The 18,943-nt window shown below is 49.0% G+C and overlaps 1 protein-coding gene across 2 annotated transcripts in view; it reads left to right on the top strand.

The window, feature by feature from the left end:
- Positions 1–716: 716 nt before the first annotated feature.
- Positions 717–18,943, top strand: part of LOC116943310 (protein cornichon homolog 1-like) — a 35,039-nt gene continuing 16,812 nt past the window's right edge. Inside the window, exons 1-4 of one of the 2 annotated variants that reach the window (XM_032956063.2) lie at positions 721–1,390; positions 6,313–6,381; positions 7,890–7,937; positions 15,861–15,973. In XM_032956063.2, coding sequence (XP_032811954.1) covers positions 1,310–1,390; positions 6,313–6,381; positions 7,890–7,937; positions 15,861–15,973 — 311 coding nt within the window. In that variant the 5' untranslated portion in view covers positions 721–1,309. Of the gene's footprint in view, positions 1,391–6,312; positions 6,382–7,889; positions 7,938–15,860; positions 15,974–18,943 lie in introns of both variants that reach the window. The other variant, XM_076067646.1, reaches the window with a different exon arrangement.

Below are 18,943 nucleotides of genomic sequence, written 5' to 3'. Positions count from 1 at the left end.
GGCGGTGAGTGGTGAGCTGGTGAGTGGGTGAGCACTACACGAGTAATGTGTTAGCGAAGTCGTGACGTGAGATTCTGGTGCACGGTGATCGTGGTGAGCGGTGAGCAGGTGAGCGGTGAGAGGGTGAGTGGTGAGACGGTGAGTGGTGAGAGGGTTAGCGGTGAGACGGTGAGCGGTGAGTGGTGAGAGGGTGAGTGGTGAGAGGGTGAGCGGTGAGACGGTGAGTGGTGAGACGGTGAGTGGTGAGAGGGTGAGTGGTGAGACGGTGAGTGGTGAGAGGGTGAGTGGTGAGAGGGTGAGTGGTGAGACGGTGAGTGGTGAGAGGGTGAGTGGTGAGACGGTGAGTGGTGAGACGGTGAGACGGTGAGAGGGTGAGTGGTGAGAGGGTGAGTGGTGAGACGGTGAGTGGTGAGAGGGTGAGTGGTGAGACGGTGAGTGGTGAGACGGTGAGACGGTGAGAGGGTGAGTGGTGAGTGGTGAGACGGTGAGTGGTGAGAGGGTGAGTGGTGAGAGGGTGAGTGGTGAGACGGTGAGTGGTGAGAGGGTGAGCGGTGGGACGGTGAGCGGTGAGACGGTGAGTGGTGAGAGGGTGAGTGGTGAGACGGTGAGTGGTGAGAGGGTGAGTGGTGAGCGGTGAGACGGTGAGTGGTGAGAGGGTGAGTGGTGAGACGGTGAGTGGTGAGTGGTGAGACGGTGAGTGGTGAGTGGTGAGACGGTGAGTGGTGAGAGGGTGAGTGGTGAGACGGTGAGTGGTGAGTGGTGAGACGGTGAGTGGTGAGAGGGTGTTTGTAAGACTCGTTCGGCGCCACCCCGCCCCCCACGTCTCAGTGGTACCCCAGCAAAGCCCCCACCACCTCCGCTTTGAACAATCGAAGCGCTGCGCGACTCTCGGAGTCGCCACGCATGGAGTGCTCCGCGCCCATTGTTTCCTCCGCGGGCACCCTTGGCACGGATTTTGCTCTCATAATTCACATTATTACAAGGATTAGGGCTGTTGAAATTGGTTCGACGTTCTTTTTTTTTTTCTTAAATCAACGGAGGGTGCCTCTAAAATAAGAACATAATAATAATAATAATAAAGTCTTCCAAACCCTCAACCGAAGGTAATATCCGTCGGTCGTAAAAAAAAAAAATTGGACGTGAAAAGTAGTAAAATTAATAATAATAATAATAGGAGACAATAAGGAATTCGGCCGATGCAGAAGACGCCTTTGGCGACGAAGATTCCCCAGCGAGCAACGGAGCGTCAGTGGCACGGGGAAGACGCAACCCGGCGGCAGGCAGGTGGTGGCGGTCGTGCATCGCGACCATGGCGTTCAGCTTCTCCGCCTTCTGCTACATGCTGGCCCTGCTCCTGTGCTCCACGCTCATCTTCTTCGCCATCTGGCACGTGAGTGATGCTGCTGTTGCTGCTGCCCGCACACCGCGCGGAGCCGAATTGAGTGCCGGTGGCTCGCGCTTGGGTCCTGGGAGACTTGCCCGGGCGTACAGTATTTGGGCTGCGAGGTAGCCACTTGATGCCAGTGCAATGAAATGATTATTAAATCCATCTGTGTGGCGCTTTGAGTGTAGCCCGTCCAGGATGCCTTGTGAGCGTTTGTCTGGCTTTCCACCCCGTTTCCTCTCATGTGAAGCCGATCGGGAGCGTGGCGTTGTTCAAATATCTCATTCCAGGGCCCTCCGGGTAAACATTGGGCATTGCGAGTGCTGCTGTATTGTTTATCTCAAGTGGTGCAATGCACGTGTGTGCGCTTTTGGGGGAGCGGTGGCGCAGTGGTTAGCGCACTGCGCTATGAAACCGGCGAACAGAGTTCGTTTCTCGTTCAAAGACCAATAACAGTGGCGAATATCTGAACCGGTCCAGGACCTCCCCGAGGCTGACTCAGCCTTAAATGGGTACGTGGTGCGATGTGTAAACATCAGAACTGGGGAAACAAAGGCGGCCGGGCGCTGTGCCGGCCACCCACCCCCTGGTGTGCCGTGTCGGCCTTCATAGGTGCTTCGCTAACAGCACTTGCCCCCGACAGTCTTTTGCGGCTACACGTGGGATATTTGTCTTGTGGGTGGTGATGAATCCGCAGTGACTGAACTCGCGTTTAACATCCGGCCGTTCCGTGCTCTCGGGGGAAACCGCACGCGTAGACCATGCAGGGCTCACTCATTGCAGTCCAGAGTTCATTGGCCAAGCATCCTGCCGCCGGACCCGCGTCAAACACAATTCCAAGACTGTGAGGCTTGTTGAGGTAAATGATTTTACACGATCGCTCATATTCAACCGTGCTTTGCGCGATTCTTGGCTACCACCGGTGGCGAGCGATATCCCAACCGGGTCTGAGCCACCTCAACGCCACGCCACTTCAACAACCCGCGCGCCGTGGACCAGCGTGGTGAAGTATGGTCAAACGATCTCTGCGCCAGACACGGCGTGAAGAGGAGGCGTCATCCAGCAGTTGATTGAGAAAGGACTGTAAATCTGTTTAAGCGATGTAGGCGATCCTAGTTGACAACATTGTAAGGCGGCTTAAGATGATGCGTCGTGGGAAACTCTGGCTGCTGTGGCGCTTACATTTAGAGTTGTTAATTTTTGGAAAATGAAGCAAAATAATGAATCATGTGTGGTCGTGTCTATTAATAGTGGAGTTTCATTGCCTCGCGTGGTGCAAATCAAATTTACAAGCGGCCCACTTGGTCTGTAACGGCGTTAGGCCAGTGTGGTAACGAACTTCTACGTCGACGCGAGAACACGTGAAACAGGCAGATTGTTGATAATGTTATTACTATTACAGTTGTATTCATAATTAATCATTTACAGCTCTTGGCATTCCGCTGCTGGATGAAGGCCTTTTTGACACGCTCCGTCGCTCGTTGAGGTTGTTTAACTATACTTCACCAAACTGATCAGTGCGGGTTGGACAGACGCTGACCCATGATGATGAGTGTAGTTATATTTGACAATTTAACACGTAGGCTTTCGCGACCAATAGTATTCATAAGGTTAGATCGCGTTATTTATAAATGTGTCGCAACCCTCCACCACCCGACACGGCCAATCAGTAAAAAACGTGTCACGTTAACAAAAGTCAAATAGTTCACTACTTTAGCCCACCAGTGTGTTGTGTATATTTGACAATATTGCTCTGGGTGTGACATGACACCATAGGTTGTAGAGTACAGCAGTGGGAGTCCACGCCGCTCTGCGCATCCTCCGCCGATTCCGCTTTGTTCGTCAAATTCCACGTTCCTTGTCCACTGGGCGGCAGGGAGGCGCAGTGGTAACTCTCGCTCCTCACAGAAATAAGTGCCTGGGTTATGTGTGGAGTGTGTATGTTGTCCCCCTGCTCTGCATGGGTTTCCTCCGGGTTGTCCCATGGCTGAAAACACACCACGCAATGTAACGGTATTGTCCAAACATCCCAATGCAAAACGTATTACCTGCAAATTACACAATTAGGGTTACACACAGCAGCAACTGTGCCCCTGATGCGAAAACTTGGCAATACCCTCCTGAAAACGAGTCTTGAGTGAACAAGCAGAATGCAACGCAATGTGCTGCGGATTAGAGAACATACACAAGTTAGACATCTCCTTGACTGTTTGGGAAGTCGGTGGGCTTGGGCAGGTCTCTGGAAGAGAAGATTTCTGGCGTTTCAGTCGAAGGACTCAGCGATACAATCAGCCGGCTTGCAGGTGCCAGACCTGTTGGTGCATCGCGAGACTCTAAGAAATAGCAACGGCTTGGGGGGTGCCTTAATACAGCAGCGAATAGATCATGGCTGATGATGATGACGGTAACACCAGGAGTGGACGCCTGCTTCACTTACACCGAATTAGATTCGGCAGCAAGGGCCGACTCACTCGAGGTGTTTGGCGCAAACCTCATCATCCGCACGTGCGCGTGTGTCTCAGATCTAACTCCCCTTACATAACCGCGAGCATATGCCACCGAGCGACGGGTTAAAGGGGGCATCTACTGCGGCACACGGCTGGGGATCTGGCAGTCGGGCGTGGAGATTAATTGCAGAGTCAGCCAACCTGCTATTATATGTAATAATTACCTGAAATGGTGGGCTATCATTAGCCCCATTGCACGTCTGTCTGTGCGATGGTGGCCCTCTGTGGAGGAGGCGGCGTTTCGTGCGCCCACGCGCACGCCGATGCCGCTCATTGTCGTCGATGCCGTTCCATTGCATTCTTTGTACCAGGGGTAACAATGTCAATTTGTATCGAGTCGAGTACTGGTGTGGGTGTTTAATACCCAATAACTTAAGCCATGGGTTTGCGTAAAGCATGTTACTATAATGCGTTCGTATGTACACAGCATTGCACTGCGTGGGTTTGTAGTGTACTGCATGCGTATCTATGTAGTGTACTGCATGTGGTTGCTTGTTGCTGTGCACTAAATGTGTCTGCATACAGTGAGGGAAAAAAGTATTTGATCCCCTGCTGATTTTGTACGTTTGCTCACTGACAAAGAAATGATCAGTCTATAATTTTAATGGTAGGTTTATTTGAACAGTGAGAGACAGAATAACAACAACAAAATCCAGAAAAACGCATGTCAAATTTTGTATGAATTGATTTGCATTTTAATGAGGGAAATAAGTATTTGACGCCTCTGAAAAACATGACGTAGTACTTGGTGGCAAAACCCTTGTTGGCAATCACAGAGGTCAGACGTTTCTTGTAGTTGGCCACCAGGTTTGCACACATCTCAGGAGGGATTTTGTCCCACTCCTCTTTGCAGATCTTCTCCAAGTCATTAAGGTTTCGAGGCTGACGTTTGGCAACTCGAACCTTCAGCTCCCTCTACAGATTTTCTATGGGATTAAGGTCTGGAGACTGGCTAGGCCACTCCAGGACCTTAATGTGCTTCTTCTTGAGCCACTCCTTTGTTGCCTTGGCCGTGTGCATTGGGTTGTTGTCATGCTGGAATACCCATCCACGACCCATTTTCAATGCCCTAGCTGAGGGAAGGAGGTTCTCACCCAAGATTTGAGGGTACATGGCTCTGTCCATCGTCCATTTTATGTGGTGAAGTTGTCCTGTCCCCTTAGCAGAAAAACACCCCCAAAGCATAATGTTTCCACCTCCATGTTTGACGGTGGGGATGGTGTTCTTGGGGTCATAGGCAGCATTCCTCCTCCTCCAAACACGGCGAGTTGAGTTGATGCCAAAGAGCTCCATTTTGGTCTCACCTGACCACAACACTTTTACCCAGTTGTCCTCTGAATCATTCAGATGTTCATTGGCAAACTTCAGACGGGCATGTATATGTGCTTTCTTGAGCAGGGGGACCTTGCGGGCGCTGCAGGATTTCAGTCCTTCACGGAATAGTGCGTTACCAATTGTTTTCTTGGTGACTATGGTCCCAGCTGCCTTGAGATCATTGACAAGATCCTCCCGTGTAGTTCTGGGCTGATTTCTCACCGTTCTCATGATCATTGCAACTCCACGAGGTGAGATCTTGAATGGAGCCACAAGCCGAGGGCGATTGACAGTTCTTTTGTGTTTCTTCCATTTGCGAATAATCGCACCAACTGTTGTCACCTTCTCACCAAGCTGCTTGGCAATGGTCTTGTAGCCCATTCCAGCCTTGTGTAGGTCTACAACCTTGTCCCTGACATCCTTGGAGAGCTTTTTGGTCTTGGCCATGGTGGAGATTTTGGAATCTGATTGATTGATTGCTTCTGTGGACAGGTGTCTTTTATACAGGTAACAAGCTGAGATTAGGAGCACTCGCTTTAAGAGTGTGCTCCTAATCTCAGCTCGTTACCTGTATAAAAGACACCTGGGAGCCAGAAATCTTTCTGATTGAGAGGGGGTCAAATACTTATTTCCCTCATTAAAATGCGAATCAATTTATAACATTTTTGACATGCGTTTTTCTGGATTTTTGTTGTTGTTATTCTGTCTCTCACTGTTCAAATAAACTTACCATTAAAATTATAGACTGATCATTGCTTTGTCAGTGGGCAAACGTACAAAATCTGCAGGGGATCAAATACTTCTTTCCCTCACTGTATATCACATCGCGTTTATAATTAACAAGTGTACTGAAATGTACTTGTGCACGTTCCATTGAACATGCATCAGACGTGTACTGCACGGGTTTCAATACATCTGCGTGCTGCATGTGCATCTATATAGCCGTGCACTGCTTGGATTTGCATAAGACGTGCTGCATGAATTTGCATAAAGTCGTGCACTGCGTTAAGTGCAAGCGACGATGTAAATTCACGGAACGTCGCAGCCTTGAGCACGGTTCCCGCGAGCGAACAACGTAACGCCTCCTTCCCCTCCTCCTCCTCACAGATCGCTGCTTTCGACGAACTCCAGCGCGAATGCACGAGTCCCCTCGAGCACAGCAACGTGTTGAACAAGGTACGGCCAGAGTGGGCAGAGAGGAACGCCAGCCCCGCCGGAGGACTCGGAGAAAGGGAAGTGCCACGGGGCTACCCGCCTTAACCCACGCGCCGTGGTGCCAGCCTCTTTACCAGCTCGTGGGTCCTAGTATTTGGAGGGATGGGGGCATATTTATAACCAACCCTGTAGCTTGACCTGGTTTCAACGGAGAGTGAGAGGCGACATGACATTTTTCCACAGTCCGATTTAAATCATTTGTTTTACTTGAGTCAGGTGACCGCGCGTGCAACGTGAAGTAGTCTCACACGCGCAGCAATAGCACCCGAGTAACGTTGACACGCGAATTTGTGGCTTGCCAATAGGAACTTAGAAGGGGGATTTGACCCTTACGCAGGAGGAGCTCAGCCCCCTCAAGCCCTCCCTGATGTTACCGTCTGGAACAGCCCACCTGAGTCTTGTCAGCCGCTACATTTCCTGCGTAACCGCTCTGGCTTCCTCCCCGAGCTGAGCGCGAAGATAATGACTCGCTGCCTCCACGCACCAATACACGCGTTCACCTGCACGCGTCATTTGCGACCCCGCAGGTGGCGGTGGTGACACGCACGGAGCTAGCGCCCCCGGCTGACATAGGTGCCAGGCCAGGTTTCCCACGTGGAGTTTCATGCCAATAAGTTAATTGACTACCCTGGTGTGACGCAATTAGTGCCTTTCGGGCCGGGATGATGCGGGTCGTCCCTTGGCACCAACTCGGAGTGTTCCGCAGGGACGTCGTGGTGGGAAGCTCGCATTAAACACCTCCGTCAATTGTGCACATGATAGAGATTTCGTACAATGACGATGCAAATATAAATACATTTCAAGGGTGCCGCATAGATATGACAATTATGCGTACGTAGAAACAAAGAATCCCCACAAAGATGATTAATTTCCGCAAAAAAAAGCAGAGTGCAAGGCTGTTGACAATTTGGATAGAATCCACACACACGGACAGTCCTGGCAGAAACGATTATAGCAGCAATTGCCTTTGAACATCGGCACCCGGAAAGATAATGGCACAAGCCCTCCACGCTGTGCTATACATACTTACACGATATACACAGGTACAGGGCAGCACGGCGAGAGGGAGTGTGAAATGTATTATTAATGCTCAGCCTCGGTAAAGTAAATAACACAAATGTTCTCCTAGTTGGCGGGTAAGTGCAGTCGGAGCGTGGTTACGCTTTATCAGAAGTGCCCGCGTATTGATGGGGGCTTCAGAAGATCTGCCCTTTTAACTCCACATACGAGCCGTTTTAATCGCGTTCCACTGTAGATATACACTTGTGCATTGAAGCTATCTGATGGTAACAGAGTACACGTGTTTCTGTTCCATGAGCTAATGCATGCTGCGTGTGAAGTCTAAATCGAGTGCGTAAATGAACAGATATTGCGAACGTGTTCATAATTATACTTATTGAAATGACGCGCGTGTGCGTGTGTCCGTGCGCGTGTGTGTGCGTGCGCATGATGCTGTCGCCTGCATGCAGCAAGAGCGGATGAGGAAAATTGAACGGATCTGCCGCATGCTGAGACAGGTTGGCTTAACCCCTCACCCGCCCGTCACACCATTGTTTGCGAAAAGCGCACCGTGTTCTTTGTCTTGCGCGGAGCGGGCTTGCTGGGCTGGCCTATGGAAATACGCGCCTGTATGTTGAGGTCCGTGTGAGCCTGGGCCCCCCCCCCCCCCCCCCGATAAATCGCAGGAACGTTCGCTCGCAGTGCTCCATTCCCACGGGCGCTCCCAGGCTGTGCCGAGTCTGCAGCTGCTTTCTATATTGAGTTGTAGGCAACATATTATCCCCAGACGCGGCGCAGTCAAATAGTAACGGAGCGTCAAAGGAACATTTCGCACGGGTATACAAAGCAGTCCGTGGCATTCTTGCCGAATGTGCCATCTCGTACCGGAACTGTTGCGCATTGTTTGGAGACACGCCGCATCTGCAATGTCCCCTACTCCACCTGAAATAATTCCTTCGATTGAGCCAGTAACAGCGCATTTTGTAAACAATGTTATCACGAGCATAGTCAGACACGAATGCAATTACAAACTTACATTTCCGGGCCCATAATTCGGCAATCGTAAATCAAAGGCATCTGGCCAATAAGCTCCCGAAATCTGTCGTGAGAGTTGAAGTTGTTATGCGACGAAGAATAACGCACTTTATTCCATGTTAAAATTAAAAAGGAAAATACCACTTTGCAGCACAATAATGTTCACTGATGTGAATGTAATACATTTCCTTCTGAGATAATACCACGTAAATGTAGCCACTCGGAAAACAATCGCACTTGGTAATGTAAATCAGGCAGCCCTTGAGGGATTGAAGCCGATACAAGTATGCTGGAATGTCCCGAAGGCAATTAATGAAATAGATTTTGTAAAGCAGTATGAGTACGGTTTCTCCGTTTTTCCGAGACAATGATAATTTATATTTACCCCTGCAATGCAACATTTGCTGTTTAAGCATTTGCAAATGTGTTGCTGAAATCAATATTTAACTAAATTAGTTCTTGTTCATTTCGGGTGTGTGATTCAATTTGTTGTTAACTTTGCACAACAAACAAAGCACTTTGCAAAACGTAATGAATTTCAATGGCACTTAAATTACATCGCAAAGGATTTGAATTTCACATTGAAAAATGTACAGCAAAACAAAGGGTAAATACGTTTTAAATGTGCGCTGCCTTTGGACCACGAGTGCATTTGAAAGTTCTAATTGTGTCGAGAAGGGACCTGAGAGCCAAACACAGAGAACCTGTTAATTGGATTCCACACCGAGAAATGCAGAGCGATGCTGCTCGCTGGTAATTACCACGGTGCGCACAAAGAGCCCTGACATTTGGTGCCAGCCTCTCTTCGCCACCACTAATCGCGTTCCATTCAGTGATCTCAATTAATGAATGACAAATGGTTGAATGCAATTTGAATGCCAGTTTATTAATCATGTGGAATGCAACACATCTATATATTGTTTTATTTAACACCCCCCTCCCCCCTCCTCCTCCTCCTCCACTAAATTAGCATTACCGGTTTCGTGCGTGTCTCGTGCTTGGCCGATGAATCGATGCTGTGATTTAACGGGGAGCACGGTGGCGCGTCGTGAACCTTTGGATCGTGCGACAGCTTTGTTAGCGCTGCTTGTCCACACCTTGTAGAGCCAAGATTGGCAATGTGATTTAAAAAAAATATATATTTTTTATTTCGGATCGCGATAAATTTGGCAGCAAGTACCGTACTGCCGTTTCTCGCCGCCGTAATATTATCACAACGGCCACGTAGCTTCGTAGAATAAAAAATATATATCTGGCCCACTTGGAAATTAGTATTGTACGAATGCATAATTAAGTTTGGTTTCTTTGCGTTTGATGTTTTTCGTTGCTTGTTAATTAAATAACGCTCGGGAAAACATTTACGTGACATTTTTTGGTAAATTAATCACATGTGCGTGTTCAGAGGTTTTTAAAGTATTTAGGATTAATATTCATTCCCTGTCCTGAGGCCATTAAAAACATAACCATACAAAACACAATTACACAAATACGAATGTCCCTTTATTCGTTCCCACCTTTCCTGCAAACTGCCCCGCTTTGGCCGGGAGCAATGACGGGATGTGCGAGTGTCTGTACCCCAGTACAGAAGAGACACTATCCCACGTGAACAACCAATTACCGTATTATTATTATCATCATCATCATTATTATTTTCTAAATAATGTTTGCCCCGCACGCATTTAAAAGGAACGCAATTCCTCTGAGGCCGCGCGCGCCCTAGCAAGGCTCCCACTGTGCTCACTCCCGCGTCGCCGCCCGCAGTGTCGTTGATTGCCCGCGCCCGGGGCTGTGCGTGCCAAGTCTCTCACAGTCAGTGGCCGGTAAGCCGGGAGGTTCACCATTCACTGGTGGCCATAGCGAGAGGTAGACTGGAAGCGGTGTGCTGGGGCGTGGAAATATTTTCTGGGTCGCCGACCTCTGCTGCATCTGTTATGAAAAAAATATATTGGCTATACATTTATAAGTTGTGTCTTTTGTTATGGGACGTCAAAATATCTGGCCAGATGGCTCATCGGTAAAGAGATGGGCTCGTAATTAGAAGGTTACGAGTTCAATTCCTGCTTGAGGGTTGTAAGCCCATCATTCCTTTGGGGCCAATAAAAAGAAAACCACTCTGTGGGGTAGCCAACACTAGTTGTCTTATGTATAGACTGGCCCCCACCATAGAATGTGGAATTTCCACCACTGACTCGGCTGTAAATAGATGAGCACCGCCAGTATGCTCAATTGAGCAATAAATTACTTGGATTGTTCACGTAGAAATTGGTTATGAATGCACACGTCTCATTTTGTTGTTATACGGATGAGTTTTTAAGCCGTGGTTCTTGACGTTTGTTTCATTGGCTCACGTTAATGTTGTCATGCGTTTTATAGAAAGAGATCAGCGCTGGTCATTAACTCTGAAAGCAGCAGCCGCTTGGGTACAGTTGAGTCTCTTTGTCTTCCGACTGCCCCACGAAATCCACCGAGTGCCGATGACTCGTGCTTTGTGCAGATCAAATTGATTTGTGCGTCTTCATTTAGCGTCTCAACAGAATGTTTCATTGTCATCGGCCATGGTCAATCCACTGCTGGATGGAGGCCTACCCCAACCCGTCACCAACTCTCGCCATCCTGCAAAGCAACAATCCATCTGTAGTGTCATCGCGGATGTCACTGTGTAATGTTGGCTCTAGAGAGGCACGGGCGTGCGATGTATTGCCATCGCGGGCACCACGTGTATGTGGGTGCTGTACCGGCCCTAGGGGGGGCTCGGTGTGCGCTGTCTGACAAGTGCTGAGAGGCACTACGCTCTTCGTGCAGTGCCGACCCCTACAGGATAGGGTGTGAGAGTGCCGGCCATGGAAACGGGGTTGCTAAAGGCCGTGGCACTCTAGTTTACCCCAGAGGATACGTGACCGGTTGAGTCTACACAGGGGCCCCCAAGTGGGGGCTAGGGGTGGTCACGTGTCAGGTGGAGATCCTGCTCGAGGATTCTCGAAGGTGGTCGTGGCCAGGGACGTAGCCAGCCCCGCCACGGAGCATATAAGCCGGGTCCCCGAGCGGGACCGGCTGCTGTTGTTCATCCTGAATAATCTACGTTAGACATTCTACAAGAGTCACCAACACGTGGACCTGGACCCGGGCCAGAGTCCGGTCCGTCGTAGCTAATTCCAGTGTGATTGGTGTAGCTAGCCTGGTGGCCCACCACCATAGGTTGTTAATGTGTTAAGGGGTAGTGCCCCGTGTGTTGGTTTTAATAAATGTGTTGCCTCCAAGAAGTACGTCTGCGACCCGGTTGAACTCACTTCACATCCAGCACCTGCTGCACGTGAAATTATTTAATTGCTCCATCTCCTCGCTGGATCTCCGCGTGGATGCGTTCCGTTCCGTGCCTGCTATTCCATAATTCTTATCGGCAACCGTCCAGAATCGTCTCTTCTCACCATCACATGCCCTGCCTAAGCCCACTGACTTTTCTGAACGGTTTGGATGATGTCGTTAACCGTTAACGTGCGTATGTTCTCCAATCCACGTGTTCCTCTGTATCACAGTATAATGTTATGCATGCGTCTCCCAATGCTTCCTTGTAGTCTTCTCGTTTTTGTAAAAAAAAATTGGAATGACAGTATTCATGAACCATGCGTCATAGCAAGTGATATGCATTGAATGATGCTTATGATAAGAAACATGAACTCATTTTAGTCAGCTCACATTGGAAAATCCAATTCTATTAGTTATAAATATTTGCAGCCCTTTGTCAGTCCGCTGCTGGATGAAGGCTTCCTTATGATGTGGCAGTCATTGAAGGGTTTTGTTTTGAACCATACTTCACCAATCTGGGCAATGCTGGTTGTTGAAGGTGGGGCGCCAGGGCCAGTTTCGATATCACTCGCCAATTATGTTGGCCGTGGCCAGGAATCAAACTCAGGACGCCAGGTTGGTAGAACAGCACTATCAGGAGTAGCAACTGCGTGCCCTTGGCGGTGGGGTGGCGCAGTGGTAGAAATAATTTCCTGGGTTAGATTTCCGACTTGGGTGTTGTATGTTCCCCCCCTGTTCTGCATGGAATTCCTAAAGGTCCCGTAAATCATCAAAGTTACTGTTCAAGGCCAAAACATACCAATGATGAAAATTCAGCTGCAAATTACTCAATTGGGATAACACAGCAGCAGCAGCAACATCGCCCCCCTACTGCGAACATATGATAGACCCTCCTGAAAAATAGTCTTGAGACTCAGTGAGGCATGCCAGGGTAAACGAGTAAAATAACGATGATGATGAGATTCATAAAGTCCCACGTAGGCGGGCTGTGCGGTTCGCGTAGCGATGGCTGCGTGGGATCGGCCTGCACCGAGCGAGGAGCCCGGCGGCGTTTCCTCCGCAGCTCCGCTCCTCGTACTCGGATTTGTTGGCTCAAGCAGGCAGCTCGGCCGCTCCGACATGGCGCGTCGCCCCTCCGACGAACACCACGAGCACTCAACCTCATCCAGTCGGGGTGGGGGGGGAAGGGTGAGCGCGCCGCTCATCCTCTGGAGACGTTATACATTTCAAAACGTTCACGGCGAGGCAATTTAATGAAAGGCCTCGGCACTCACGTGTCTTCCTGGCCACTTTGTACGTTTCATGTCTGATGATATGTACCCGTGTTATGGTAATGATATGTCGATCAGTCTTCGCCAAAAAAGCCGTTTGTTGCCTCTCTGCAGGCATTGAGAATGGTCCCTCCCTGTGTGATGCTTCATTTATTTGGCAGTGTTTGACGATAAGTCAGCACCTGGGCAGGTGGCTCACTCACTGCGCCATTTTGTTGTCAGAGCTGTGCTGTGGTGGTGCCAAATGGACCGTTATTACTCGGGTTGTTAATGTTTGGGCTTTTTTTTGCATTACGGATAATTGCATTGAAAGCGTGGTCAAAGACCGGGTTCGTGATTTGTTGCACATATGGAAATGTACAGAGCAGTAAACATAAATAAACATGCTTTTTAACCGGGCAATGAAGGGCAACTTGTCACGGTGTCATGGTTAGCGCACTGGACTTGCAATTTCGAGGGCGCTGGTTCAATTCCAACTCCTGGTACGGCAGTTGACACAATGGGGCAAGTTTCTCAAATTACCCTGCTTATGTCCACCCAGCAGTATACATGGCGGGGTAAAGTGTGGGTCCATCTATCTCTTCTATAGCATCTGACTAGCGTGGAAAAAGTAGACAAACTACCCTCTAGCACTCCGTCTGGTGTGTGCAGGCAAGGATCGCACCTTTATCTTATGACTGGGAAAAGATAAGGAAAATGTACCAGGTGGAGACTTAGGCCACAAACTGCCAATCGGTGCCTTCATTACTGACATTCCACGGAACCGTTAACAAATTCAGAAAACCATTACCGGCTTGAGTTTTGGGTCTTAAAACAACAAAGTCTCAGGCAGGTGCTTGAATGATGAGCGTTCAAACGCACACTGACTGAGCTCGGTATTTCTACAGAATGTTTCGATCAATTTTTGTCACCCACTGCTGGATGAAGGCCTCCTCGTGTTGTGTTGAACGTGGGGGTCGTTTGACCATGCTGGCCAGTTGCATAGTTTAGTTGAATCTGTTTAACGACGGAATAACTCAAAATGCCAGCGTAGTCTCATTGCGAGTGACGTGGGTCGCCAAAATAACAGTGACGTATCCAGTCGGATCAGGTGCCACTCACTGCTCATGTTGGCCATGGCTGGGAATCAAACTCTGCTCACTGGGTTCATCGCGCAGTTTGCTAACCACTGCACCGACCGCCCCCCCTAATGTACATTGGAGAAATTTGCATCGAGGTGTTTTTCATCAAGATGATAACAGCGTTTCAAATATGCAGCTCGTGCAGCTGATATTGAAGTTCGTTTCATTGCCGTTGTCCTTATTAATTACACGCCCGGCAGTATACATTATGCAAATGTGGTGCTCTCAAGATGAAATGTAAGAAAATTGCTACTCTAGACTGATAAGCGTAAGACCTGCCATTAAATATTTGAAATGTTCTCAAACTATGTTGATGCCTTTTAAATCGTATGGTTGGATATACAGGGTGCCAATGAAGGTATCACCCTCCACTCTGAAAGCATTGCAATTAGACAGCTGATTGCATTATCTGATTGAAATGTTGCAACGTATTTTTGTGATATTCAACAGCACGAAACACAATCATTCAAAACCATCTTACTGGCGATGCTGGAGAACACCTGGGTATCTCTCTCTTAGATCTCCATATGACACGCGACGCCAGCACCATGACAATGGACGTGAAGGCTTGGAGGGATGAGATGCGCACGATCGCACGCTTGCTTGACATTGCGATTGCGTGAAAAGTTCAACTTACCGAGGCCAATTGGCTGTCTAATTATAATTATTTAACAATGCATGATCAAATCAGATTATTGTTTTTATATAGCGCGAGGCTATCACGGACCCACACTATATGTTACTTATTCCTTAGTCAGTAGTAGTTATGCAGCGGTGGGTTTTTCCAGATGTTTCCTGACACCAGCCTAACTTTACAGGGGGCATTCTGCCTTCACATTTCTGATGATGATCTGCAGTAGTTTCGTAGCATGGTGTAATGCATGTTAAACTTCTTTCGCACCGTACGTAGCCAACTGTGCTAATCGGAGTTGCGGGAGAAGGACAATAAACTAAACACAAAACTCAGTGATGTTGCTGCTATGTGAAATCCCAACCGAGTTTTTTTGCAGGTCAATCTTCAAATTTGGCAAATTTGGACCATAACACCTGTCGTGGAGATGAAGACTTTGCCCTAGTGTGCAATTTGGCCTTGATGAACACTTGCCCTTTAACTTTTGCACCAAAGGAATACTTGGAATGGATAATATTTTTCCTCTGGGTCTGATTCTATTATAATCCAGCCAATACACAAAATAGTGTATCATGTTAATACGGGAGCACAGTTGCAAACATAGGCAGCATTTCACGCTGATTATGTTGCGCAGACATATCGTCATATTTCAGTAGGCTTTAATGAAGCCTGTCTGGTGTTCTATGTCTGTTTTTTTTTACAATAGGGAGGTAGTGTATAGTGCTTAAAAAACGGATTTCTCATTTAAAATAACAAACTAATTTAAAACTAGTAATTATCAATAAGGGTTGGATTCACTTATTTTTTGTATGGATATGAGGAAGGGAAAACTTGGATGCATTGTAGTGAGCATTGGCCTGACTGCTGATGATAAAGTGAATGTCAGTCCTGAGTTTAACTTTTGTTGATCCAACGCTGAAATTATGCACTCTGAAAAGGCCGTGTGGCTGATGGGATATGTAAAAAAATACATTTCTTTTTTTACGTGGAAGGACGTGAAGGAGGCTTATTGTCTGATTATTTATTTGTAGTGAGTTTGCTGTTTCATCCAGTAATTGGAGATGTCCTCTGCATCCACAGCTGATCCTGCCAGAATATTTCATCCACAGCTTATTCTGCCTCATGTTCCTGTGTGCCCTGGAGTGGCTGGCCGTGGGGGTAAATGCACCTCTCCTGTGCTACCACATCTGGAGGTAACAAATCAAAATTACTTCGCTCCTTTGCCCTTCCCCATGTGATTCCCCAAGTAACAAACCACCCGTCTGCAAGGTGAAGGATGCGTGCGTTTGACATGTCTCCTTGTCTGGTTACCAGCTACTCCCATACCCTAAATCCATGTGACGTTACCTGTGTAATGACGGTATATTCGCCACTAGGGAGTTAGAGCGCTGTTGCCACCCACATGGGCGGGGCACACGAACGGCCCTAGGGGGCGTGATTCGGGCAGTTAAGGGCGCGAGCCTTCTGGGAGGTGCCAGAAGGAGGGCGTAGCCAGAGGGCGGGGCAAGGCCACGCTGAACAGAATAAAAGGGAAGCGCAGAGCTAGTCGAAGGCGATTCAGTGGGTAACGTTCGGTGGGTCCGGTCACGGCGTCGGGTCATGGCTCTTCAATAGCCTCGTGTATAGGGGGTTACCTAGTGATGGATACGTCTACACTAATTATAAAACCAGTTCCGTAAAAGTCTCGATATAAGGAAGTGTTAATAAATGGGTTGCCTCCAACCACGTAGTGTGTGTCTCCATTTATCAGCACTACAACTGTACTTAATTTTACTATGAATGTATTTTTTTATATATGTAGTGCCGTGAATTCACTCGGACGACAACCGTCTCTTTTTCCGCCGTCACTTTTATTCCATCGTTCCGTACACACAGTAATTCTCTCCGTGCTCCGCCAACACGGACACTCCGATTTACTTCAACATCGTCCGTGCATCCCCTTCCACACACAGTGTTCCTTCCTCTATCTCTTCACACACAGTGTCTTCCCTTCCACACACAGTGGTTCGTCTTCTATCTCCTCACACACAGTATCGCCGCTATCTCTTCACACGCAGTGACTTTCCTTCCACACACAGTGGTTCGTCTTCTATCTCCTCACACACAGTATCGCCGCTATCTCTTCACACGCAGTGACTTTCCTTCCACACACAGTGGTTCTTCTTCTATCTATTCACACACAGTATCCTGTCTGTCTATTCACACACAGTGACTCCATCTATCTATTCACACACAGTGACTCCATCTATCTCCGCTAACACTGACTCTCCCTATCGCTATTTACTGTCTTTGGGGTCCGGTTCTCTATCTATTCTTCCCTAACATTCCAGCTGTCTTCTTCGTATCTCTTCACCTCTCGCCAACAACTGCCCAGCAACAATTCTCCAACAACTCCCCAGCAGCAACTCTCCTCCGTTCAAACCACCTCGCGTTTTATCCCCTTTCGCATTAGCCTTAATTAATTGCCACGTGGCTCGCTGGCCGTTTTCCGCCAGCTCGCACCTGTCCCCTCCATCAGATATCCAGACGCCACCACTTAACACCAACAGCCTCTCGACCAATCACAGCCCTCGTGCCACGACTCCCTTAATTACTTCGGGTTGTTTATGCCACCCGTGACTCGACCACCTGTTCGACCTCATGTGACCCGTTCTCCTTGTCTGTCTGTATGTACTGTATATGGCCAATTCCTATGCGTATTGTTTACTCCACTACATCACCCCCCCCCCCCCCCCCCCATGATGAAATAACCTAGCCGTCCCCGGCTACGATATACTCGAATTGGAGTAGTGGAGTGAAGCGGACGGAACGATGACAACATATATACATAACGCATTTGCAATATACAACCATTTTGTACAATCACACACAACACCTTTATACAGAATTCCCAACCCCCAAAGTCAATGTATTGTATTCCTTCTGGAACGGGTTCCCGCTGCTGGTCCATCTCCCCTGCACGGGATACCCTGCGGTAAGGGAGGGCCTCGCTCGTCTTGCCAATGAACCCTGCGCCCATCCCTGTCCCAGCGACACTCAGCTGGCGGGGCTGTCCGTCGTTCACGGTCGGGACGGCCATTGGTCCGGATCTGTGGCCGTTCAATCGGCGTCCGGTCGGTAACCCTGCCCAAAAAGGGCGATCCTGCAGGCACACGGGGGGCAGATCTCTGGGACACGCGCACTTGTGACCTCCCCACAGGTTCGTCGGACACATCCAATACAGGCCGCTCTCGGATGGGGGATGACGCATCATATGGTAACACAAATTTCTTCAGGCGCGACGGGTGAACAAACCATATCCGACGACCGAATTTTATTCGCACACTCTGATCCCGTAAAACCTCCACAATATCAACGGGCCCCTGCCAGGGGCGGTGAAACTTCGGGGACGTTCCCACCGGCACCATGGGGCAGTGCAACCAGGCTTTATCTCCAACACTCCACGACTCTCGTGGCCGCTGCCTGCCGAACAATCTTTCGTTAGTGGCTTGTCGTCCTGCAGTATTTTGCAATGCAGCCTCTCGGGCTTTCCTTAGACGGTCCAAAGCCACCTGCATCGGAGCAGGCACCGTCGTAGATTTCTCCCGTTTTCGAATTCCCAATTTCACAATAGCCGGCGCTTCCGGTTCCCGTCCATACATCAGAAAAAATGGCGAGTACCCCGTTGAGGCATGCGGGGCCAATCTATACGCGGCCAGCGTCGCTGCAACATGCAGATCCCAATCATCTTGAGCGGTGTTTACTTGGTGACAAAGCATGGACGTCAGCGTCCTATGCAGCCGCTCGACCATCTCGTCAGTCTGCGGGTGGTACAGGGACGTCCGGATCTTTTTGGTCCCCAGCGAGTCACACACGTCCTTAATCAATTTCGATGAAAAATTTCTGCCTTGGTCAGTAAGCAAATGTTCCGGGGTCCCCTTATCTAATACGTATCCATTCAAGAAAGCCTCAGCGATCGACGTTGCTGACTGGTCTACTAGTGGCCATGCCATCGGCCAACGAGTTAAGTATTCCACCCCGACGAGCAAATATCTGTGCCCTCGGGGGGTGATGGGGAACGGACCCAAAATATCCAGTGCCACAATTTCGTTCACTCTCGAAACTTGAATCGATTGCAAAGGGACACGATATGGCCGTGCCGGCGCTTTCCTCCGTGCACATTC

This window comes from Petromyzon marinus, chromosome 17, assembly GCF_048934315.1.
Source record: "Petromyzon marinus isolate PM22_M1 ecotype Great Lakes invasive population chromosome 17, UKy_Petmar_22M1.pri1.0, whole genome shotgun sequence".
NCBI lineage: Eukaryota > Metazoa > Chordata > Hyperoartia > Petromyzontiformes > Petromyzontidae > Petromyzon > Petromyzon marinus.
Note: the sequence above shows the minus strand (reverse complement) of the source record. Positions and strands in the feature narration are given on the sequence as shown.